The sequence below is a fragment of the Leptinotarsa decemlineata genome, unplaced genomic scaffold (genome assembly GCF_025532065.1).
Source record: "Leptinotarsa decemlineata unplaced genomic scaffold, Ldec_3_MD MMD2_tig00000882_RagTag_RagTag, whole genome shotgun sequence".
Taxonomy (NCBI): Eukaryota; Metazoa; Arthropoda; class Insecta; order Coleoptera; family Chrysomelidae; genus Leptinotarsa; species Leptinotarsa decemlineata.
Window position 1 is genome coordinate 4,983,774 of NW_027412556.1, and position 27,027 is coordinate 5,010,800.

Below are 27,027 nucleotides of genomic sequence, written 5' to 3' on the forward strand. Positions count from 1 at the left end.
TTATATATTAAGTAGCAGCGGTTGAACGAGGCCGTACGAGCTGCCAAGACGAGCATTGCAGTGGTCGACCAAATGAAGTGACGACTCCAGAAATAGTGAAGAAACTCCGCAAAGCGGTACTGAATGATCGTCGACTGAAGGTGCGGAAGCTAGAAAACTTAGTAGGTATTTCAAAAAGTGTGGTACATCAAATATCAGTACATGAGAAAACTGTGTGCAAGATAGGTGCCGCGTTTGCTCACACTTGAGCAAAAACAGTGTCATGAAGATGTTTCAATTGAGTGTGAAGTTTCACAGCAACAAAGTAGACTTTTTAACATGGATCCATCAGTTCATATCCGAGACGAAAAAACAATCAAAATAGTAAACTCAACAAGGGAGAACCTGCTCCAAAGAAGGCGAATACCGTTTCATCTGCAGGAAGGTGATGGCATCGGATTTTGGGGATGTGCCTAGGATAATTTCCAGTGACTATCTTGAAAAAGGTACAACTATCAAAGACAAGTATTATGCGAACTTATTACAACGTTTGAGGAAATAAATCAAGCAAAAATTGCCGCATTTGGCTGAGAAAATATTAAATCATCTAAAATAATAATTCGTTCAACCCCCTGCACTGTAGATTAATGGACTGACACCTATCAGAAAACAACTATTTCCCTGGCTAATACCACGAAGGGCCTAGGATTATATCCGAGAGGTGTCAGTGCAGGATTCTTCACTGAAGTTATTCCTGCATATGCTGTTGGCGATGCAACTGCCGCAATAGATTTTCAATTACCTCAAGGATCTGTATTGGGACCTTTATTGTTCAATATATTTGTAAATGATATAATCAGTCTAATGGAAAGAAACCACGATATAAAAATAGTGTGTTATGCAGATGATACCAATTTACAGATTTTTGAAAAAAGCATAGACATGCTACTGAGTAAAACAAAACAAAACAGTCACAGTATTTTTTTGGGCGCTCCAAAGATCACCTGTATTATTCAAAAATACAGAAAAACAAATAACTTGTAGTGATGAGGTGAAACTTTTGATCATAAATTAACGTTTGGTAGATATATTTCACAAAAAGTTTCAGAATCTCTTAGAGCTTATGGTTTCGTTGTTAGAAATTGTAGAAACTTTCATAATATTAAAGCCATGAAGCTATTGTATTTCACCTACGTACGTTCGAAGATAGAATATGCAAGTATCGTCTGGAGTCTATGAGATTCATAACATAGCCATTGAAAGAGTTCAAAGAAAGTTTTGTAAATTTCTAATTTTCAGAATAGATGATTCTTACCCTGAGAGAGGTATCAGTAATGATGTCATATATGTACGTTTGGAACTTTTTAGTTTAGAGCATCGCAGAAAATGTGCGACGCTCATATTTTTATTCAAGTTAGTGAATGAGAGAGTTGACTGTCCTAAAATTCTTGAACAAATTAACTTCAATGTACCACGGCCAGCGTCACGATCTCAATCCGTTTTTAGACCTCTCAGAGCAAGAACTAACATTATTGCTCAATTCCCCAATATATGTTATAGTCTAGTCATTATAGTAAGTTCACCTCGGAATTCGAGATACCCAGCTGTAAGTCTGTGAATACTTGTATATTGACACCCTAAAAGTTGTCTCAAAATCTACATATGGTAGGGTGTAAGCAACTATTAAATTTCAAGGTCAAAGGTCACAAAAATCGGTTTTTTGCGCTTTTTTTCGAAATATCTCATTTCCTATGGGTTTTCGGCTATTTGTATTCATTATCAATATTGTAGAATACAAAATTCTCTACAAATTTTGTTTAAAAAAAATTTTTTATACGGTGAACCGTTTTCGAGATAGAGGGCGGAGAGCACGCGGTCACAGCATCACTTCAGGTCAACCGGTGCCTCCGGTCGAAAACGCGCCATATATAGTTGATGAACTATCGATAAATCAATGATTATAAATATTTATAACTATTTTATTTTATTAACTATTATATTATATTTTATAATTTTTTTCCTAACTCATCCACTTTTTATTCAGTATTAATTTATTTAACAACACTTTTACCTGCCCATGTAATTGCAGAATTGTTAATGAAAATATAGGAATTATATTTGAATTTTAACCTAATTAATATTTATAACTTCTTACATGATGAAAAAAAAAAACAAATAAATTATGAATTAATCTTTTTATTAAAAAATATCATTGAATACATTTATTTTTATTGAAAGTAAAGAAATGGAATAAAGGGTACAAAAACTACAATTTATAATTTTAATCATCTTCTTCCTCTTCATCGTCGTCTTCTGGCTGCTGGTAAATTTCAAACTGGTCTTCATTATCGTCTTCAACGACATTTGTCTCAAGTTCTTCCATGATTTCGGGGTCAAAGGTTCCATCTTCGTTAATGTCGCTCTAATATGGTAGAGCATTGAGACAAGCTTGCCCATTACATTGGCCACAAGCTAAAGAGCATTGCAAGCCCGCTTTCCTGCATCCGCATCGCGAACCACAACCACTCTTGCAGTTGCAGAAAATTGTATTTAGCAAATCTTCTGGAGCAGGTGGTAAAATTGTCATGATAGGCTCCAGAAAATCGTTTCGCATTACCCAACCTCATACCTGGGGTTCCAAATCATGTCCTAACCAAGTTTAAACTTGATAATATACACGGTTGAAATGTTGATGAGCAGCTGCACTTGTTGGTGGAATATTTGAAAGCTGCACAGGTTTATTAAGTTTTGTAGACTTGACGTAATGCATATAACAAAGATGATCGAGACTTTTCACAGCATTATAGACTGCCAATAAGATTTGAGTTCCACTCTCTAATAATCTAATTTTTTAATTTTAGTAAACGGTTATCAGTATTATTGAATAGATATAGATTTATTGCATGAAGAAAATGATAAAATATAATATGATAGTTAATAAAAATTGAAAAATATTTATAATCATTGATTTATCGATAGTTCATCAACTATATATGGCGCGTTTTCGACCGGAGGCACCGGTTGACCTGAAGTGATGCTGTGACCGCGCGCTCTCCGCCCTCTATCTCGAAAACGGTTCACTGTATAAAAAATTTTTTTAAACAAAATTAGTAGAGAATTTTGTATTCTACAATATTGATAATAAATACAAATAGCAAAAAACCCATAGGAAATGAGATATTTCCAAAAAAAGCACAAAAATCCGATTTTTGTGACCTTTGACCTTGAAATTTAATAGTTGCTTACACCCTACCATATGTAGGTTTTGAGACAACTTTTAGGGTGTCAATATACAAGTATTTACAGACTTACAGCTGGGTATCTCAAATTCCGAGATTCTTACCTAATTTAAGCTTAAATGACTGGATTATATGTGCACATATTTCAATAGCATTTGTGCCTATGGTGATTTATTCTTCACTAACCTTCATAATATTATTAGAATTGCTAACATGTACTTGAAGTAGGTAATTAGAATTATTTTTTTCTTTTTTGTTAATTTCATTTTTCGTTTATGGTTAAGTATTGTGAATAAAATTTTATATTGTCCTGTAAATGGGTAACTGTTGGACAATAAAGCTATTATTATTATTATTATTATGTTGTTTCATCAAGACAATGCAACAGCTCACAATGACCAAAATTCGCCAGATTTAGCTCCCTCGGATTATTTTCTGTTCCCAAACTTGAAAAGATGGCTCAGTGGTCAATGATTTTCAAACAATGAAGAACTGCTGTCGGCAGTTAATGTCTATTTTGAGGAGCAAGACAGTTTTTATTATAAAAACGGTTTCGAACACATTGAACGACACCGGAAAAAGTGTATAGAGCTACAAGGAGATTATGTTGAAAAATACATCAAATTTTTTCCAAAATGTTTGTGTTTTTTTTGTTGGACCGGGTACTTCTGGGCCACCCTTGCATGAAGGAGACCATATTGATAGAAAAAAAATTGAAATGTTCGTTTCCTCTGTTAGGTGAGGTACTTCTGGAACCCCAATAAAAAACGCTACTTGTACATCTGCGAAAATGTTTGAATTGAACCAACTCACCCACCTTTCTTTTGTCTGCAAATTATATCTGAAGAAATCATTGGCGGCAAGTTTGATTGCTTTTTCTGGAGTAATAAGAAGTATATTCACAGCTGATCCTCGGTACATTCCTAAGAAACCTTCTGCCGTATAGGTCTTACGAAATGCATCCACCCTGAAGTAAAAAAAAAAGAATTTTCAGAATATTATATGGATCAATATTCAAATGAGTGTCTGAAATATTCAGAACAAGCGTTCAGTTGAGTTTTCTTCGAACTGGTAAGTAGCAATAGCCCGAAAACCCTAAACATTCATATACTCACATGCTTTTGTACATTTTTTCGCCATTAGGTCCAATTTGTTGGTTTTGCAGTCTAGTTTTGACAAGATCCAAAGGGAAGACACATGTAACTCCGATGATACCAGCAATTCCTCCATTGACAATTTTTGGTACGAGGCTAAATAAGATTAAAGTAAAATTATCATTATCAAAAACACTTACAATTTGAAAATTGCACTTTTTCTGGTTGATATTGCTATAGCTTTTGAACTGCTATGCTGCTATGTAATAATAATTTTTTTATTACATTATATTGGGCGTTCCAAAGAAAACTTGACCTCCCTATAAGTCAGAAACGAAAGTGTAATAAAACATTTCAAAGAGCACGACAATTTTTATTTCTAGGGGGACTAATTCTGATATGGAAATCATACACGAAATTTCACCCCGCTGCGGTCAGCAACTACCCTCCTATTTTTTTCAATGGCATTGGGGGTTGAGTGATACATCATTTAAAAGGCCTTTTGTTCCTCTATCACTTCTGTAATTTTTTTTCGAAATAGGGCTAGTTCCTCAATTTGAGTTATTACAGCAAATGCAAGTTTGAACAAAATAAAGTTGAGTTCAATTCATGAGTTTTTCAAATTCACTTCGAAAAGTATTCAAATTGATGTTTCAAATGTTGGGTTTTAATTTTTGAAGGGATTTGTTTCTAATTCACATATTGGCAACAGCGCCTAGAATGCTAGATCGGAGTTCAGGTTAGTAGTATGCTAGCAGAAGAAGAATCATATCAATAGTGTCAAATTAAGGCAAAATATAAATTATAGTTCAATACCACCTCCACAGGCTACATAAACAACAGTTGTTTTGTTATTTATTTATATAGAGGAAGATAGGTTAGATGCACAAAATGTCATATGTCACAGAATGTCTCGGAACTCGGAACATAAGTAAACAGAACAACACGCCTCTGAAATATGTCATCTTTATTTGTCTCATACAGGTAACAGATTTATTGTCCTTTATTAGCTATAACCGATGTTGCCAAATGGTGAAATAGAAACGAATCCCTTTAAATGTTGAATGCGTTATTTCATTCCTCTTTTTTAAGTATTTAAATAATTAAAAAAAAGGTTGAAATGATAAGTTTAAAATGCGAAGTTTTAGAGCTCTTTTATGAAAACTACTTAATTTTCGTCAGGAGGAACATTCCCCATTGGTTCATTCGTTATTGAGAAATTGAATGTTAAACGTTTTATTTAAGAACAAAACAGAAAATTCGCTGTCGATCATTTTATTGAGGAAATCAACAAAAGTGATATCAGTGGCAACACAGTCAAGGGATAAAGTGTTCAAAATAACCTCCATCTAGTTCCATAAAATAATACAGTCTACTTTCGAAAGCGTTCCGTACATTATTCAAGATGTCCTGAGTCAGCAATCGGCATCCCCGAACAATTCTCTGTCGCAGGTCTTCTAAATTTGTATTAATTTATTTAATTAGTAGTAAACGTTTTGAAATGGACGACACTGTTAGTTTTTTCTGCAACGCACCGGTAGTTTTTGTTGAATCTAGTTGTCGCAGAACAAAAAGTAGATAGTTGGCCACCGTCACTTCTTCACGAATTATTATTCAGTCCAACATGGTTTATTCTACTGAAGAAAGAATAGAAATTGTTGCAACCTATTATCGATATAATGAGTATGCCAAAGCTGCTGCAAGAATTTATAATACGAATCATACAGACCACAACGTGAGCCATCAATACGTTAAACAGTTAATGGATAAGTTTCGAACTTCAGGTTCTCTTCACAACAGAAAACATGAAGTTTCCCGTCCTGTTAGAAATGACAGTTGAGTTGCAGTTTCAAGACATGTTCAAATGGATAATCGACAATCTATCAGACAAGTAACTAGAGCGTCTGGTGTATTAGCTAGTAGTGTTTTTCGGATTTTGAAAGCCTACAAATTCCATCCTTTCAAAATAAGGCTAGTTCAGGAGTTAAACGAAGATCCTGATCGTCGACTTCAGTTTTGTGAGGTGTTCAGCGAGAAATACACCAATAATCCAAACCTATTATACAATATGTACATGTTTTTCAGACGAAAGTTCTTTCATGTTGAATGGTGAAGTGAATAGATATAATTGTCGTTACTGTAGCGATGTGAATCCTCATTTGGTGATGGAAACTGCACAAACTGCACAAAAATTGAATGTCTGGGCCGGCATTCTTGGTAACCATATTATTGGACCATTCTTCATTGAAAGTAATCTCAATGGAGACACATACCTAAATCTATTACAAGACTATGTAGATCCTATGATTATACAAATTTTAGAAAATGATGACAATACAGTAGAAAGTGGAATAACATTTCAGCAGGATGGTGCACCCCCACATTTTGATGTTCGGGTGAGACATTTTTTGGACGAACGTTTTTCAATGTGATGGATAGGCAGAAGGAGTCCAGCTAGATCACCTGATCTCACACCGATGGACTTTTTTCTGTGGGGACACCTGAAGTCGAAAGTGTACTCTACTGAACCTACAAATCTAGAAGACCTGCGACAGAGAATTGTTCGGGAATGCCGATTGTGGATTCAGAACATCTTGAATAATGTACGGCACGCTTTCGAGAGTAGACTGTATTATTGTATGGAACTAGATGGAGGTCATTTTAAACACTTTATCCGTTGATTTTGTTTCCACTGATATTATTTGATTGATTGATTTTGTTGATTTCACCATTGAAATGAACGACAGCGAATTTTCTGTTTTTTTCTTAAATAAAACGTTCAAAACGTTCAACATTTAATTTCTCAATAACGAATGAACCAACTTCGAAAAAAAATACAGAGATAATAGAGGGACAAAATACCTTTCAAATGATGTATTACTCGACCCCCCACGTCCTTGAAAAAAATAGGCAGGGTAGCTGCTGACCGCAGGGGGGTGAAGTTTCGGGTATGATTTTCATATCAGAATTAGTCCCCCTTAGAAATAAAAATTGATGTGTTCTTTGAAATTTTCGATTACACGTCCGTTTCTGACTTACAGGGGGGTCAAGTTCTCGTTGGAAAGCTCTGTATAACATTTCCGTTGGATAGTCTTGTGGCTTATGGAAAATAACTTTAAGAATTCTCTTCTGTATCATTTCCAGCGGAGACAGGTGATTGGAATATTCTGCTCCCCATGCAATTATACCGTAATTAATGAGGCTTTGCACAAGGGCATAGTAAAGTGTTCTCATTTGTTGGATGTTGAGAATATTGTTGTAATACCTTATTCTGTATAGCACATACGGGAGTTTCTTTTACAGTGGCATTTATATGGTCCTTCCATTTCAAGTGTGGATCTACAATGATACCTAAGTATTTCACATCATCTGCTGTGGATATTTTTACTACTTCCTCATCACTCAAAGTAATGCTGTGGAATTTATACGTCGGAAGAAATTTGGGGTATGAAGTGAAGGGAATAAAAATGGTTTTGTCAAGACGACTACTGAACACTCAATTTGAAAATTGCACTTTTTCTAGATGACATTACTATCGATTTTGAACTGCTATGACAATTGTAACAATAATTTTTTATTACATTATATGAACACATTGAAAACCAAGTTGAACCGATCACCATGAATGATATTCATACTTATGATGCACTGTTTGCAATCTTTGGTGTAGTAATCAATATTACAGGAGTTTTATCCCAACACTAAACCGTTATTTTAACACCTCGACACGTGTTTCGATCACCAAGTGATCATCTTCAAGAGAAAGATCAAAATCAACAGTTTGATCTTCCTCTTGAAGATGATCACTTGTTGATCGAAACACGTGTCGATGTGTTGAAATAACGGTTTGGTGTTGAGATATAACTCCAGTAATGTTCAAGGATATTCATACCAACATTTGTACCAACTGCGGATTTGGATACCTATAACGTTCTTTTATCAATCAAAGCCTATGGTGTCTCCCAATTATATCCCATAATGTATTCAATTTTTGTATCAGTATTGATGTATTTCCTCAAATCTGGAAAAAATATTTATCACTCCTCTACCTAAAACATCCAATCCAACTGATTTTAAATATATTCGCCTAATAAGCATAATCTGCTCATCGACAAAGTATTCGAGAAATTAATATTTTCCCAGATTCAGTCTCGCCTAGATTCTGATAGTATTACTGCCAAGTGTCAGTTGGAATTTAGATCCCAACAGAGCTGTGTCGCCGCCTTTCTGAGTATTACCAACGACATATTTGGGGCGCTTCACAAAAACAGTTGACTTCTTCAGTAATGCTTGATTATACAAAAGCCTTTGACCGCATCAAACACACTTTATTTTTTTGGTGTCATCGGCATCAACTGCATTGGTCATCATCCTCGTATCCTGGGTAGGCAATGTTCATAACTCTCCGAGTCACCTAGGGAGCATCATGGCTATTCGCAGTCCATTGGCCATGTAACGTTACAGAATCATCCCAACTTGAACTAGACAAATTCTCTCGAGAAAAATATCTGGTCGAGGTTGGGATCGAACTCACGACCTTCCGATCGTGAGTCGGGCGCGCTACCACTGCGCCAATTCACCGCTACACACTTTATTACTTGCTATCCTACAATACATTGGCTTCACAGAGGATTCAGTAGGATTACTTCAGGCTTATTTGAAAAATGGAATGCAGGTCGTTCTGACGGAAGGGAATTGCTCTAACTTTCTGCATACGGAGAATGGAGTCCCACAGGGCTCCATTTTGGGACCTGTTCTATTCATCATCTATACACACGAGTTTGAAAATTGTATCAAGTTCAGTTGCTGTCCCCAATACGAAGATGATACCCAGATTTATATTTCATTTTTAGACAAAGCTCTCCCTTTAGCAAACTTCCAAGCAAATTCAGATATCGAATCTATCGTTACAAGAAAAACGCCAATATTTTCATCGCGCTGTACCCTGTATCATAACTGATTGCTTGAAACTTCAAGTTCAGCTAACAAGCAGAGCACACGATGTTTCGCAAAGATCTCACTTACCTACCATAGTCATGTATTGAACTTGAAATTACATGTTTATCAATATATCAAAAAATATTATTTCAAATACTCACGAAAACTGGGCTTGCTTCTCGGCCATAGATGATTTCCAGAGGGCAGTGATGACTAGAAAATGAAAAACGAAAAAATGAGCTGTCTATGTTAACTGAAAACTGTTTCGGTTCGATAGTAATGTAAGTGAAAAAGAATTATTTTCCGGAAAGTCGACCATCTAAAGAAAGGTAAGTGAAAAAATTTCATCTTTTCAGTTCATTATTCAATTTTGAAGCAACATTTACGAATACAAGTTACTGACAGGTGTCAATGCACACTGTCGGATATAATCCAACGCCCTTCGTGGTATTAGCCAGGGGAGTAGTTGTTTTCTGATAGGTGTCAGTCAATTAACCTACAGTGTAGGGAGTTGAGACTGGCCTGAACGAATTGTTCCTTTAGATGATTTGATTTATAGTCAGTTTTCAAGTATGCCCACTGACTATACAGTGCTTTTCAGATAAAAGTATCCACCTTTAATAACTTTTGTAATACTGGTATTTAGGAAAAATCCAAAAACACGTCAATTTATGTTGGAAGGGGCAAGCATTATGGCTTATTTAAACTTACTGGAAAAGCCAGCCCCTCACCCCTAGCATCATCCCCCTTTTTTTTTAAATTACCTACTTCTCATATTTTTTATGTAAAATTTGGATACTCCTCTTTGAGCTGATTTCAAAAATGTATAATACTTGTAGGTTAAAGTAGTTAGTTTATGAGATAAACAATTTTTCTTTTAATAGCACAAATTTTACTTATTTTTTACTTTCACCTTATTTGCCTGTAATAAAATGGGTTGTACAACAGTTCAAACTCTTTAATCTTTTTAACTGTGCTATTTATTATGAAGTTACAATAAGTGTTCAAAATGAGTACCATTCACTTCCATGCAATGGTATAATCTATTTTGAAATGCCTCTCTGACATTGCTTAATACGGCTGGATTTAATTGTCGACATTCATTTTCTATCCTCTCTCGTAAATCATCCAGAGATTCTGGTTGGGTAGCATAAACTTTTGTTTTTAAATACCCCCATAAAAAGAAGTCTAGGGGTGTTAAATCCGGTGACCTAGGTGGCCACTCCATCATCTGCCCTCTTCTACCTATTTTAAAAATTGTCGGACAGGCATAGCATAGTGTGGGGGAGCTCCGTCTTGTTGAAATACCAGTAAATCTTCGGAAAGGTTATCATCATTTTCTATTATTGTTATAATACGTGGGTCAACCCCTTCCCTGAGTAACTCAAGATATGATTCACCATTTAAATTTCCGTTGATGAAGAAAGGTCCGACAATGTGGTCACCTAGGATACCACACCAAACGTTTAACTTTTGGGGATGTTGTGTATGGAATTCACGCATAATATGTGGATCACTTTCAGCCCAATATCTACAATTATGCCTATTTACTAAGCCATTTAATGAAAATGAGCATTCATCAGAAAAGCAAATATACTTTAACAATTGTGGATTGTTATTGATAAATTGCGTCATTGATTCGCAAAACTCTAGACGACGATCAAAATCATCTTCATTCAACTCGTGCACCAACTTAACTTTGTATGGGTGGTACTTGAATTTATGTAGAACTCGGAAAACTGTAGAAGATGAAACACCGATCGCTCTACTTATTGTTGACAACGATTGGGGTTGTTGAGCCTCTAAGCTGACTTGCCCTAAAATTGCCACTTGGATTGCTTCGTTATTTACGAGTCCCTCTCGCTTATGCACTTTATTGCAAACAGACCCTGTTGTGGTAAATTTCTCCATCAGTTGAATTACATACTTATGAGTTGCATGTCTTCCGTCATGTAATTCGTTAAATATTCTAGCAGCAGCTCTTGCACAATTATTATTTTGGTAGTATAAACCTACAATTTCAATTCTTTCTTGCAAAGAGTAAACCATTGTTAGTAATTGTTAGTAGTTTCTTGCAAAGAGTAAACCCGTGTTAGGAATCACACGTTAAAAGGTAAGACCTCGTTAATTCTTAGCTCGCACAAGTTTCGACTTCTGAGGGTTGTCGTTCGTAGGGGTGCGACAGCTGGTTAACGGAAAAACAGATTTTAAACAGATTTTAAACAGATTTTTTTTAAACAGATTTCAGCGAAACAAAATAAATAATGTATCAAAGTACACTATCAATAGTGACTACAAATTCTAGTTGACAATGTCAAACTTTAATAAAAAGTAGAGTTTTTTGTTGTTTGGATTTTTGAAGTAGAATAAATAACACAGTTAAAAAGATTAAAGAGTTTGAACTGTTGTACAACCCATTTTATTACAGGCAAATAAGGTGAAAGTAAAAAATAAGTAAAATTTGTGCTATTAAAAGAAAAATTGTTTATCTCATAAACTAACTACTTTAACCTACAAGTATTATACATTTTTGAAATCAGCTCAAAGAGGAGTATCCAAATTTTACATAAAAAATATGAGAAGTAGGTAATTTAAAAAAAAAGGGGGATGATGCTAGGGGTGAGGGGCTGGCTTTTCCAGTAAGTTTAAATAAGCCATAATGCTTGCCCCTTCCAACATAAATTGACGTGTTTTTGGATTTTTCCTAAATACCAGTATTACAAAAGTTATTAAAGGTGGATACTTTTATCTGAAAAGCACTGTATATGAAAAGTTTTCTTTCCTTATACACGAGGAAATTTCGGATATGCGGTTGGTTACCCCGTTCACAGGCAGATGGGGTGATGACAAACCTATTGTTTGTTATTCGCTTCAGCCTAGTTTGAGGAATGATACTCTGAAGGAATTTGATTTTCAATTATCGGAAATCATTGACTTTATGTTGATGATAGACACTGTCTGGCACTGACGAGTGGCCAAAGAGTCCGAAACAGGTCTGCAAGTGTGTTACAATCATTGAAAATCTATTGCGGCAGTTGTATCGCCAACAGCATGTGCAGGAATAAATTCAGTGAAGAATCCTGCACTGACACCTGTCGGAAACAATCCAACGCCCTTCGTGGTATTGGCGAGGGGAGTAGTTGTTTCCTGATAGGTGTCAATCCATTAACTTACATTGTAGGGAGTTGGGACTTGCCAGAACGAGTTGTTCCTTTAGATGATTCGATTTATAGCCAGTCTTCAAGTATGCCCACCGACTGTATGTGAAAAATTGTTGTTTGAGTTTTGTTTTGGAAAATCTTCTCCGATCTGGAACAGAACTCTTTTTCTTTTCGAATGGTTTTGTAAAAACGCTTCACTAATGAAACAACTGAATGAGCTGTAAATTTTCAATACGATTTTATTCATTGTATTAGTTGGCCACGAGTATTTATTAATGAAAGATCAACCTTCGTCAACAATCACTGATCAATCAGAATTTATTGGATTACTTATCTTTTATTAACTATCAATTATCAATATTGAGATAATTCATCAGAAATAAAATATTGATCAAACAGTGTTTCAATGAAGCGAAAACTTATCATCATCTAGGAATGCCACCACGTAAATGCAGTACAGGTTTATTTTGATATACTTTTAGTTGAAATAACAAAAAACTTATAGGTGGATATGATTTTTATGGGACTGGAAATCACCTTATTATTCAAACTCACGAAATACAGCATTTGAAACAAAGATATTTAGAAAAATTTCAAACTCTATACAATTTGTGTTAGGAGTTCAATATTTATGTCAGAAAATTTTTAGCTAGCTATAATTTTTTGTAAAAAATATTGGATTTCATAAAAAAATTTGGACTTCACAAAAATGTTATGTTAATAGTCCCCCCTTTAAACTTTTGAACGAGGCGAGATATAAAACTCGGACAAAATTTGTATGAAAAGGATTAGTTAGTATTTCTTTATCATCAAGACAGCAACTGACTTTTATCAATTTTCTATTGAAAAATTTCGACTACCCGAAAGAAGGGCAATATACTTACAACTTATTGGTTGTTCAAAAAGTTTCGTCCGTTTTAATGTCATGTGTTTTTGTAGCTCCATATCTCAATAATAAATATTTATTATGTGTCGATCAGTATGTATTCAGACAGAGAATTTTGTAGTCAATACATCGGTGCTGTTTATTTTTCCCTAATTTTAATTTTTTGATTTGATATGATTTTTAGAAATTGAACCATAGCACCCGAACCCGAAAAATTAACTAGGCTTTCGCAATGGTACTGTAACCTACAGTAATCCAGAACGAGGACTTAAGGACCCCACTTCAGGATAATGTTATTATCCACCGAGGCTTTGGCTAAATCTTGATGGCACTCTAGTACTAGCCCTGAGGTAACACGTTGTCTGTTCAAGGTTTATAGGGCTTGTCTACTATCAGTGCAGATGTTTTTGCCAGAAGTTCCTTTCCTGGTTATTTCTTTTATGGCGATTGAGATACCAGCCAGTTCTGTTTAACCACGTAATAAACGTACGTACTAAACGTATTGGAAACGTCAAAAAGCTTGAAAAATGGGTGCTACATGATTTGATAGATCGACAGAAATTGCCATGTGTCGAGGTCTGTTCTTCTTTGCTTTTGCACAACCGAAACAAACTTTTTTTGAATCAGATCGTCATGTGGGATGAATAGTGGATCCTGTACGACAACAGGAGACATAGTGGTTGGACACCAATGAGCCATCCAGGTATTTACCCCAAGTGAAAACCTACCAAAAATGACCATAGTTACTGTGTCAGCGGCTTAGGTGATTCACTATAACATTCTGCAACCGGGCCAAACTATCACAGCATAGTCCGGCACTGGTCAACACAACTGATTGAGGTCCGATCCTGCTCCACGACAATCACCGTCCAAAAATCAAACAAATTGAGCGTCGAACTTGTGCCTCACCCACCATACTTCCCAGATCTCTCGCTGACCGACTTTTTGAGCACTTCAATAGTTTACTCGCCGGTAGAACCTTTGCCAATCAGGACCGTGCGAAAACATCCTTTGTCAACTTCATCGAATCCCGAGCAAACAATTTTTATGCTGATGGGATCTATCGACTTGAGTTACGTGGTTAAAAGTGCAGTAATTCAAATAGCGCTCATTTCAATTGAACTGAATATGTATAAAACATTTATAGAACAGTTTGAAATAGACTCAAAAAACGGATAAAAAATTACAGTTTTCAATGCATAATAGCATAATAGCATAGGTACAATAAATATCTAACAATATTCTGTAAGAATTCAGTAAACTGAAAATTTTAAATCGTGGAGGTGGCAATTGTCACTCCAAGTCGAGATTTTCCAATTAAAATGAACTAGATTCAGTTGTTGGTATTCTGAAAAAATTTGGTGATGCTAGAACATTATTTTCTCCTTAGGCAGTCACAATTTTTCATTTCAAATCGTACAAATCGCTGAAGCAGGTTGAAATTTTTCGGTGAAAAGAACTGGGGTACCAGATTATGAGATAATGGTGCTTTGCAATGTGAAAATCACGTTCTGTTCAATAATAAAAACTCCTAAAATGACTCCTAAGGACCTTCATTCAGTTGCCACTCCTACTTTTTATAAAGAATGTTTGATTTTCTCAAAATTGTATCTTTTCCAGCAAACTATATCATAATCGATTTTCCGAGCGACTTTTTTTAACGGTTCCGTTTCAAAATTAATGAAGTGGATGCGCTGTTGTATGTGTATCGAAAAGATAAGAAATTTTGCCTTTTTTTTTCTGTGCAGAATGTTACTTTAACAATTTGAAAGAAGGTTGAATTGATTAATATACATGTGAGTTTCTGCAAGCGCAGATTTTAATATGTTATGGACTGAATACTGTGTGTTGTTTTATTTTTGAGGCAAAGCTGAGTAAAATTGACGAAATTTGGCAACAAATTTTGCGTTTTTTAGACTTTGACGTCTCGTGATATATAGGTATTGCCAACAAATAATAACAAAAATTGTAGTGAAGTGAAGATATCATTTGGGGCATCATTTCAAAAAAGGATTCATACAGATATTCTTTATTGGGTGAAACCATTTGAGGTAGGTAAATAAAGGCTCGCTACTGATGAGAATGTGCTATTTGACGTGTTTCAATAACAAAACTAAGTTGCTAGATGATTTTAAAAAATTTTGACTTTTGGATGGCTGTATCTCCGAAAGGACACAGGAGCGCCACGTTTTGACTTCAGATTCGTGATCACCTGACATAAATGCGCAAGTCCATGTGGCTGAAGTTAGCTTTAGATTTAAATCCGATTCCTTCAATTTTACAGTTGACCAGATGAATAATGCTCATAATGATAGTTTCTCGAAATATGTCTACTTCACAATGAATTTTGGATGTAGAAATGCATGATAATATTACGAGTGGGTTATAATGAAGCATTTGAGTACTGAACATTTTTCCGATCTCGTTCAATTTTTGACAAACAGAAATTTGTATATATTGACAAAATAAGGGCGGATGCACCCTGTTCATTACTAATTAAAATAGGTATATGCTATTCATTTTCATGATATTGGGGTTGTTTCCTATATGTTCTTATAATAGATTTTCGTGTATTTCGATTTTCTCGTCAGAAATTGACCTGAGCAAAAACTTTATATAAGGGGTTGAACCTCCTTTCACTCTATCAACTATAATAAATCAACATGTGCATTCTATACAGAGAAATACCAGTCTCGGTATGTTTGTGTTAGATAGATATCAATTACCAGTAGACATTGTAAAATCTTGTAGAAATAGGGGTGAGATCACCCTTTCTAGGTTCAAGCAGCCTGGTTACCTCTTAATTCTCACTAAAGCTGTCATTTTGCATTATTTTGTGTTTCAAATCCAAGTATATCTCGACAATTGTTTGCCAAACTCTTTTTTGAAGGTTTTTCTATTAAGGGTAGTGACTCGCCTTTTTTAGGGTAATCTTTGATATGAATCCCAATATGCATTATATAACCATGCATTTCTACATCTAAAATTTATTGTGAAGTAGACATATTTCGAGAAACTATCATTATAAGCATTATTCATCTGGTCAACTGTAAAATTGAAGGAATCGGATTTAAATCTAAAGCTAACTTCAGCCACATGTAAGTCCGATACTTCTTTTTAAAGAAAAAATTGGAGGTTATCCGAATGATTACCCCAAAATCTAGTGCAATTGAAGTTATTGATAAAAATACCATATGATATAGACTTTTCACTGTCACGCTGTATGTTGAACTTATTGAAAAAGAGGAATGAACTAGAAAATTTTATGAAACCATTTAATTTATTTAGTGGATTAAAAATATATTTGAAATCGATGAAAGGTTTCACTTCTCTCTCATAACCTAAAAACCAGTTTCTGTTGATAGGTAAGATTCTGTAGTTTTTAAAATCAATTTTATGTATACACTACACTCGGTTTACATAATATATAAATACCTGTTATATTAGCGGTTCCAAAATAAAAAATATTAATGCTTGACATGCAAATTACCGAAATAACCTAGTAAAGTACATTGAAGGTCGAAAATTATGGTTTTATACTTTGTTGTTACATTCCATATTGTACTCAATGTATATAATTTGATTAATTATCTTAGTTGAATTAATGTCTTTATCGTATAATTGTAACAATGAACAAAATTGAAATTTTCCACAGGAATAAATGTAAAATGTTTATTGATTGGTTTCACATGACAGAAAAAGCTACACTATTGACTCACATACCTCAATTGATTTATTGGCGACGAAATGTGTCACTTAGTAACGTGTTTTTTTTTAAGTCACTTGTTTTATTAATATTTTGGATCGAATTCAATTAATACCGACACACATTCACACAGTCCCCCACTACTATCAAAATATTATCTGACGTTTTGGTCTGATATTCAATAAAAGTACGGAACGTAGCTCCAGCTGTTAGGAATGACTCTCATTAGCGTTGAAGTTATCTACTATTGAACTTTCAATGCAGTCTAGCTTTTGATAGCAAGATGGCACTGGAAGTTCTCTCATGAATGCAGCATTTTGACAACTTTTAAATTTAATAACACCATGAAGTGTGAAGGAAAGGTTTTCGTATTCTACTTCTCCACGTAGTAGAAAGCAATAACTTCTAAAATAAACTCTTTTCAAAAATGTGTAGATCATTCATACATGGATATGATAGAAAGTGGAAGAAAACCCCCGTGTTAGGAATCACACGTTAAAAGGTAAGACCTCGTTAGTCCTCAGCTCGCACAAGTTGTCGTTCGTATGGGGGGACAGCTGATTAACGGAAAAACAGATTTTAAACAGATATTTTTTCAAAATAACTACTTTTATATTAACAATTCATTTATGAATGAATTGGGTGATGTTTTCCAGATTAGTGCTGAAGAGGCAAAAATGCAAGTGTCTCATTCCGAAACATCAGATGTCCGTTGAGGAGAACAGTGTTCCATGTAAGTAAAATTTTACCGCTTTCATATACTTTATTGTGTAGCAATCTTGTGAATGATATCTGATTCTATTCCATAATGAATTTTTGGAGTATAAACTGAATAGGAAAACGGTGTTTTTTGTATAATTCGATGTTCGTATAAACGTATAGTTGTTTCCAAAATAATTTTTCTTTCGTGTAATTTAAAGTTTATGAAGTTGTTTCGAGAAGGTTTTTTCTACCAGTTTGTGTCTGAAAGTTACTGGTATTCAAAATTATTATAAAAACAGCGATTAAAATTCACACATTGGTGGCTATCAAGATGAACAATGTTACATGTAGTTCGCCATATAGACACCAGGTGGGGTAAATTTTAAAGTTACCATATGATAAGTGACAGAAAGCAATATTAAGTAAGCTGTAAAAAGATTTTGTGATTCATCTACTGAACTAGGTGAAAAAATATAATTTTTGGGCATAGATGGTGGTTTTAGTATTTGATTCCTAAATACTGAGAAGTGTATCAGTAGAAAGGGAGGTGAAAGTTATTATAAACTGCAACATTCTAATTCAATAATACCACAATGATTTGCATGCTAAACTACAGTTTTGTAAATGACTTACTATATTAAATAAGGTTTTTTGGGTCCTAGGTACTTATGAGCCTGAGTACTGATGAGGGGGCAATACATCGAAACCGGTCTGTATGTGATCTACTCGATTGATTCAAGAGTGCTGCTGTTGCTGTATTAACGAGAAGCATTTCCAAGACTTTCCTCTGTGTGAAACTTGCAAAAATGTCCATCGAATATAATTCAATGTCCATCGTAGTATTAGCCGGGGACGTAGTTGTTTTCCGGCAGACATTTGCTAGATGCTACTTTAAACAGGTGAATGTTTGGAATTCTGGAAGGTGACTGACCACATTGTTGTTTTTCATTTCAATTTTTGTGTAATAAAATTAGGTTATTTCAAAAGTTTTGCCCGTTTTTATGAGTCTAAACTGTAATATATCAGTGAATACTTATTCAATTTAATCGAAATGAGCGTCATTTGGCTCAGTGGACTTTTGCCAACGTTACACAATTCGTTCAATTCCTTCAGCATGAAAATTGTGTGCTTGGGATTCAATAAAGTCGACGAAGGCCGTTTTTTGCTTGGTTCTGATTGGCGAAGGTTCTACCGGTGAGAAAGATGGGGGAGTATGGTAGGTGAGGCAGAACTTCGATGCTCAATTCATTTAATTTTCGGACGGTGATTTGTGAAAAGTGCGGACGGAAGTTGTCGTGGAGAAGGATCGGCCTACTACATTTCGTCAATTTTCTTACAAAATAGGACTCTGCTGTGATAGTTTGGCCGGGTTGCAGAAAATTTTAGTGAAGCACGGAACACCATACAGTAACAATGGTCTTTTTCGGTGGGTTTTTGCCTCTGGAAAGTGTCTATCACTGTCCTGAACATCTCCTGTTGTGTAGGATCCAGTTTTCATCACACGTGATGATATGATTCCAAAAAAAGATCGTTTTTATTGCGCAAAAGCAAAGAAGAACAAACCTCAGAACTTTATGAATTCTGTCGATCGTTCAAATCGTGGGGTTAGGTTTGGTTAGGTTAGGTTACGTCCAAAGTGAGTGGTTGAACAGTGCGTTCATCAACACTATCATTGCCAAATATCTGGTTCATTTTTTGGGTTGTTTTGGCTGCGCTTCGGTTTAATTTGAATTCGTACAAAAAATTGGCCGCTTAACGAAATCATATATGAATTGAAAAGGTTATATTTTTAGGAGTGATTAATTTTTGGGAAAGAAAGTTTTTGACTCTCTACTAGTCCATCTTGATACAAAAAATGTGGGAATCTTCCAAAGAAAGGAAGGAAGTAATCAATTTGAAAATAAGTAACTCTATACATGGATGTGTAGATCATGCAAAGAAGTATGTTTCAGACACCAACTGGAAGAAAGCCCTCCTTCCTTTCTTTGGAAGATTCCCACATTTTTTGTATCAAGATAGAGTAGTAGAAAGCCAAAAACTTTCTTTCCCAAAAATCAATCACTCCTAAAAATATAACCCCTTCAATTCAAATAAGATTCCTCTTGGCTGGGATTCAATCAAATAGGTGAATGAATGTCACTACGATGTCATCGATGACATAAGTAGATCAAACTTATTCCGTGATAATAAAAATCGTAATTCATGAATGAATTGTGTGTATTTTCTATAATGTTATCCAATTTGGTACTGAAGAGCCTTGGGGCAAGTGTCTTACGGCGAAACATCGATGTCTACCAGTGAGGATGACAGTGTTCAATGTAAGTGCAATTTCTTACCATTCATTTAGAGTAGAACTCTTGTGAATTATATCTGATTTTATTCCATAACGAATGTTTGGAATACAAACTGAGTAGAGAAAAGTATCTTCTGTAAATTCAGTGTTCATATAAAAGTATTTGTTTCGAAAACATTTTTTTCCGTCGTGTAATTCAATGTTTATATGAAAGTAGCTGTTTCAGCAGGGATTTCTTCCAGTTTGTGTCTGAAAGATATTTCTTTGTATGATTTACACATTTATGTATAAAGTTACTTATTTTCAAATTGATAACTTCTTTCCTTTCTTCGGAAGATTCCCACATTTTTTGTATCAAGATGGAGTAGTAGAAAGCCAAAAACTTTCTTTCCCAAAAAAGATATCATACAGTAATGAGCTGAAAATGGACAAAAAATTAACTTTCGAAACAATTTAATACGTGATGAATTGAGCAAACAAAATCCGGGATAGTAGGTCGTAGTCGTGAAACGTTTCGTCTGCTACTGCGACAGAAATCATCAGTGGTATACCTCAGCAACGACTTGATCAGCGACGGCTGACGAGTCAGTCAGCAACAACTCACTGACTCGTCAGTTGTTGAGACTTGAAAGAGATATAAGTGTAACATATACCGTAGATAACTGGTCTTCGGTACACTGTATGTTGTCCTGTATGAAAAAAGTGCGTGTTTGAAAGACCCCAATATCCACTTAGATGTTAATAAATATTATATCAGGAATGTGAGAACACATACACGTGGATTTATTTAAAAAGTGATATGAAGTTGCTGTTAACATTCTGAAATTGATACCGAAGTTCGGTTGAAAGTTATTTTTCCCGATAGCGTTAATAATGAATATCATTTCTGAATAACCCAGTTAAAGCTGCTTCTGCAGGTGTTCTGTGCAAGTGTTTCAAATTGAGTAGGTATAAAACTTTTATGAAAAATTCTTGGGGTATTTCTACCAATACAGGCCGCGTTTATTAACTCTTCAATAATTTAGACTCAATTTCAAAAATAACTATTCAATATACACAGAATGGCACTTTCCAATAGATCTAGGGCTCTACACCCCATTATTAGTACCCGTTGAAGAACAGTAACGTTCTTAATAATGCAGAATTTCATAACCTCGTTTCTTCGAAGTCGGGATAAAAACACTGGCATCGAGCTGGCGTTTCAGTGTCGTGGCTTGTATTAAAGCTACGACGGTATATATCTACCTACTCAAATATGATAATAACCGAGAAACGAATCTAGGTCTTCTTTCAATTTGATTCGTTCAAATAAATCAATAACTCATTTTTATTGGATTATCTCGTTGATTCATTTGATATCAAATTATCAGAGGATCTTTCTGTTAATTTGTTTTTTGAAATACCACTATTATGTTCTTTTGAAAAATGATCCACTGAAGTAAATCGTTTCGGTCTATGATTTTTTTCAGATGCTTCAGTTCCATAATATATCTATCAAAAACTATTTTGGCGTTGAACTACTGAAGATAAAATCTTTAGCATCATAAATAGCATAAAATTAGAATCATATGGGTTAGATGAAATCAATATAACTATTATAAAAATTTGTTGTCCTTTTATTATAACGGTACTAACTCACAAAGTCGGAAATGTGCAGAAATTATACCCCTACCAAAAAATATTCAACCACAAAATTTTAATGATTTAAGGTCAATAAGTATTCTCCCGACATGTTCCAAAATTATAAAGAAAGTAATGGAAAATCAAATGCGCCATTTCATTATTCGTTACAATATTTTGTCACATAAACAGTCAGGTTTTAGAAAAGGTTATATTTGTGCAACATCATTATTAGAGATCGTAGATGACATAATTGAAGCTAGAGATGAAAATAAAGCCACTATTTTGATTCTGTTTGATTATTCAAAAGCATTTGACACCATCAATCATAAAATACTTTGCGCTATGTTACATTTTTTTGGGTTCAGTGATGCATCAATGATGTTGATATCATCTTATCTAGATAATAGATTACAAAAAGTACAGATTCACGATATTTCTTCTACTTGGAGAGAAGTTAAAACAGGAGTACCCCAAGGCAGCATTTTAGGCCCATTTTTCTATACCCTCTATACTGCTACATTTATCAATAAGATGAAGTCTTGTAAATATCACCTTTATGAAGATGGCTCTTAAATATATTTATCTTTCAAATCTTCAGATATAGTTCAAGCAGTAACTGATATAAATTTTGATTTAAATACGATTCTAAAAGTGTCCACTGACCATATGTTGAAAATCGATCCAAACAAATCAGTAGCTATTATTTTTGGAAGTGATAGCATCAGGGAAGAAGAAAAAAACTACAGCTTGAAAATGGGAAACTCTGACATACAATTCAGACCGTATTCAAAAAATTTGGGGTTGAATTCAGATCATAAACTAGGATTTCATCAACACATAACCTAAAAACTCAAAATTACTTATTCATCATTGAAACCATAGACAATATTTGGATGTAGATGTCAAGAAAATGCTATGTGATTCATTAGTTTTATCTCATTTTAACCACTGTGACGCTGTTTATCATTCATGTTTAGACAAGAACGACAGGTGTCGCATACAAAAAGTTCGAAACTTTTGTATCAGGTTAATATTTGGTATCAGAAGAAGATCCAGAATTTCACACAAATTACATGGACAATCCTATATATGAAAAATGTAGCCATATTTGGAGATCACTGTTTTCTTAGGACCAGAGCGACCTTGCAAGCAAATAACGGCAAAATAATAAAAACATTGAACCTCAACTACACAAACATGTTTATGAGAAAATATTTACCGTCACAGATTAACGATTTTTCTCTATTTATATTTGATATCAGTGAAATATCTCAAGTGTCTGCTGATTTTCACTATCCCCCATGAAACCCCACCGTTAATGAAATTGTATGTGCTCGTTGACGATTTTTGCAACATTTGATAACAATTTATGAATTTTTAATGGTTCCCAACATCGTACCCAAAAGATAACATTAATCTCCTAACCTTCGAAATACCAAACTAACGATTTGGAAGTAAAGTTGCCTTAATTGTTGTTATTCTCGGGCTGGACTGCAATCGGCCTAGTTTACCACTGCAAATGGCTAATACCAAAATATAACCTGAAATATATTTCAATTGAATAATCCAGAATAAGTGGCAATTAAATCTAGTGTAAAACGCCGACATCCGCAATACCAAGACCTGCTTTTATAATAGCGGCTCCAATAAAATAAACCATCGTAGTTATTGTTGAAAATTGTTTAGTGCAGTTGGTAATATTAGTAAGTTATGTTCAGTTTGAGCAAAGTCAGAGACACACTACGGAAAAGTTTGAAGAAGATTGCTGTTTTTTCGACGGATAGATTCTCAAACTATATATTTCAAATCACATACAAGAATTGCTAGGATTGGAGACAGGTAATTTGAAATCGTTTTTGACCTATTTCAAAAAAATACCTCTGGAAGGTATCTTTTTGAAAAAATACCTCATAATTGTACTATCATGAGTGTAAAAATTGAAATATATCTGTGAAATAATTATAACAGAAAAGAAAGAGCGACACATGCTTCGATATCTCCTCTATTGAGCGAAAGTAATTTTTTTGTGTAGAAAAAACAGTTTTTTTCGACCTCAGAGAAAAATGTTCGATTTATCAGAAACTTGTATTTGATAATTTTGCCTATCAGAAAAAGAGCTTAGAAATCATACACTACAAGTTTTATATTTTTCAAATTGTGAAAGATAAAAATATCCAAAGAAAGTCGTCATGCAATATCTCATCTATTTTTCATCATCATTATTTATCTAGTCATTTTTGAAAATGAATTACTTCATATATTAGTCCTCAATCTGAACTTCCAGTAATACCGAACAAAAAAAAGACAATTTTTGGAGATTATTTCAATTGAATTATCATTCATTTTCAGTACAATATCTCTGAAAAAATATTCGTGAGGAAATTGAAAAAAAAAAAAACATTTTCTCGAACTCTCATGAAGGAAATCGATCCTGATTTTTTTTATTTGGTTAGTGTTTAACTTTGAAATATAACGTGCCTTCTAACAGGGACTTCCAAACTTCAACAATTGATAACGGTCATCTTGTTAAAGTTACATCTTTCAAATACGTTGTCATTTATTCAGTCTGTTTTGCCAAATCACCATGAACAGATAAATCATTCAACAACACGTTTATTTAACAAATTCAAATAAAATACAGAACTACAATATTTACAATAAAGAGAAAAGTACAGAAAATAAACGAAGGAAACCTCAAAAAAGATTGATAAAGCTTGTCTTTGAGGTGTTTTAGCTTTACATTTGGAGTAATTTCAGACGTTGTTAATTTTTGTCCGTATTCACACATATACAGGGTGTAACTGAATAAGTGTAAAACATTCAAGGAGGTGATTCCTCATCAAAAAAAAAGATAGGATCTTTCATATAAAGAAACTTCATTGGAGCATCCCTTGTTAAGATACAGTCCCTTAAAGGGGGTACATAAAATTTGTATAACAATTTTTTTCACAAGCACTGAAAAACTTACAATATTGAAATTAACCTGACGTTTTGTACTACCAAAAAGACACTTAGCCGGTAATTTATTTGGTTTACTCCATGGTTGTAAGGGGTGGAAAACGCAACCCCTAAAATTTATTTCCAATGTAACTTTTTGTCTTATTTTTTGTTTACCATTTGAAAATTCATTTCCGATAGCCTGTTTCATTGTAAACAAAAAATGTATCTTAGGTTTATTGCCCAAAACAAACCAGTTCGCAGCAAAAAATTATTTTAGGAACAAATACAGAGATACATCGTCATAAATGCGAACTGGATTTATTGTTATTTTGTAGTTAGTACCTGCATTAAACGATGTAATAAACGAAACTAATTTATCAATAACAAAACACACAACGTGTAGAAATCATAGTAAATGTTCAATATGTCTACCTTCAGACATTACGCATGCGTCTAGACGACGGCGCATTGAGCCACGAACAGGAGTACGATAAACCAAATGCTGTAAATGGCCCCAAATAGAGAAATCGAGAGGATTGAGATCCGGGGATCAAGCGGGCCAGTTCTGTGGTCCTCCTCGGCCTATACACTGATTTGCATATGTTTCAGTTGAATGCTGACGTGCTACTTGATTAAAATAGGCGGGAGCCCCATCATGCATGAAAAACATACTCTTCTGACGCTCAAAGGAACTTCCTCCAGCAGTACTGGATGCACTTCTCTTAAAAATTGAACGTATGCCTCACCATTTAATCGAGGAGGTAGAAAATGAGGCCCAATTAAATCATCCCCAATAACTCCGAGCCACACGTTAAGAGAAAACTGTTCTTGATGGTTAGTTTCGACAATAGCGTGAGGGTTTTCATCAGCCCATATGTGGTAATTGTGAAAATTAATAATCTTGTTCCGAGAAAAACTACATTCGTCTGTGAATTCTATCGTCTTCAGAAAGTCACAATTTCTTCTAATCATTTCCAGCATCCAATTGCAAAATTCAAGACGGTTCGAAAAGTCTCGCGGTAACAGTGCCTGTACACGTTGCAGATGGTGAGGGTATAAGAGTTGTTCCTTTAAAATTCGAAATACCGTCATATGATCAACATTTAGTTGGAAAGCAATCTTTCTTGTACTGATAGTAGGTTGTTCTTCAATAAAATTAAGTACTGCTTCATCAAGCTGTGGTGTTTGTACTTCTCGATGGCGACGAGCGCACGAGCGATTTGAGGGCATGGTCATCTCACGTGGAGGTGAACTAGCCACTGAGATCGGACCGATTTGACTCCATTGGACTTTTTCGCTTCAAAATGAGCGAATTTCTTTCAACACAAGTCAAAAGAATGGAATGTTTTCATTTTTTGAGATTGTGGAAGATTGTAAACCCAAAAAACAGTATAAAATATTGAGTCCTCCACAAAAAAATCGTTTAAATGATAACTGGATGTTTGCAGTATTATATTGTATTTGGTAACAGTCACCTCACGATGAAATTTCCTTCTACATTCACAGCTAATATTGGCCCACGTATAAGGTGCTGTCCTCGAAGTCGTAACGATAACCATAATGAACTGGGAAATTTTTAAGTAACGAATTCGGCCACTTACGAGGAAAATTTGGAACTATTTTGATTGACAACCAATTCAATTTTCTGCCTCTGTCTCTGATTCTTTTTTTTTATTCACTTTTCTGTCTTTGTCTCTGATTTTTTTCAATTCACTTTTGGTGTGAGCTTCGCAAATCACCATTACTTCTGAATTCACCCCACTTTCGACTTTAGTACTCATTGAACAATTAAGTAGCCGAAAACCTCAGAACAATGTCATCTTCAGTACCAGTACTTACATTAACTGGAATCCCTTTCATTTGACCAAAATCAACAGGATACCGAACTATTTTTTTCAGAATTCACCATGGCCGATAGTCTTGCTGACGGGTTATCCAGTACCTACGAGAAGAGCCTCATGGGAGTGTCTGAAATGGGGGAATCGATGCAACGTTTCGGCTGGGTGGATTACATCATGTTCATTTTCATGTTGGGCATATGCGTTTTTGTTGGACTGTATTTCGGAATTTGCAAGAAATCGCAGACTTCGCAAGATTATTTAGTTGCTAGCCGATCCATGGGTGTGATTCCAATCGCTATGTCATTATTGGCGAGGTAAGGAAGAAGTATGTTTCTGAAGTCATGTCGCTTGTTGAAAATAATGGAATTTTTGGAAAATTTCTTGATAAAATAGGGCACTAGTTGTAGATTTCATGTTGCCTATATACATGTATTGATTTTTATAACAATATTCTTCCGTTACTGAAATAATACAGGATGAATAAGTACCAAATTGCACTGACAAATTATTATATCAGTAGGTTTTCTATACGCTAGATGGATTTTTAAGAAGCTGGGTACAATCTGATAACTAATCGATATCCATCATTTTCTCAAAAAACTAGTAGAAGCTGGTCATTTTTTCT

The 27,027-nt window shown here is 34.6% G+C and overlaps 2 protein-coding genes and 1 long non-coding RNA gene across 6 annotated transcripts in view; 2 read left to right on the forward strand and 1 right to left on the reverse strand.

The window, feature by feature from the left end:
- Nucleotides 1-17,175, reverse strand: part of LOC111505340 (mitochondrial glutamate carrier 1) — a 28,386-nt gene extending 11,211 nt beyond the window's left edge. The window contains exons 1-4 of the mRNA XM_023160133.2: nt 17,021-17,175; nt 9,412-9,463; nt 4,334-4,468; nt 4,036-4,185 (exon numbers count right to left, since the gene is read on the reverse strand). Coding sequence (XP_023015901.1) covers nt 4,036-4,185; nt 4,334-4,468; nt 9,412-9,437 — 311 coding nt within the window. The 5' untranslated portion in view covers nt 9,438-9,463; nt 17,021-17,175. The remainder of the gene's footprint in view (nt 1-4,035; nt 4,186-4,333; nt 4,469-9,411; nt 9,464-17,020) is intronic.
- Nucleotides 16,366-18,741, forward strand: LOC141482142 (uncharacterized). Its single transcript, XR_012465363.1, has 3 exons — nt 16,366-16,662; nt 17,660-17,736; nt 18,368-18,741. It is a non-coding gene; the product is annotated as an uncharacterized lncRNA (long non-coding RNA).
- Nucleotides 18,742-23,015: 4,274 nt separating this feature from the next.
- Nucleotides 23,016-27,027, forward strand: part of LOC111505339 (sodium-coupled monocarboxylate transporter 1) — a 30,972-nt gene continuing 26,960 nt past the window's right edge. For 3 of the 4 annotated variants that reach the window (XM_023160130.2, XM_023160131.2, XM_074174870.1), the window contains exons 1-2: nt 23,016-23,460; nt 26,461-26,716. In XM_023160130.2, coding sequence (XP_023015898.2) covers nt 26,469-26,716 — 248 coding nt within the window. In that variant the 5' untranslated portion in view covers nt 23,016-23,460; nt 26,461-26,468. The remainder of the gene's footprint in view (nt 23,461-26,460; nt 26,717-27,027) is intronic. The other variant, XM_023160132.2, reaches the window with a different exon arrangement.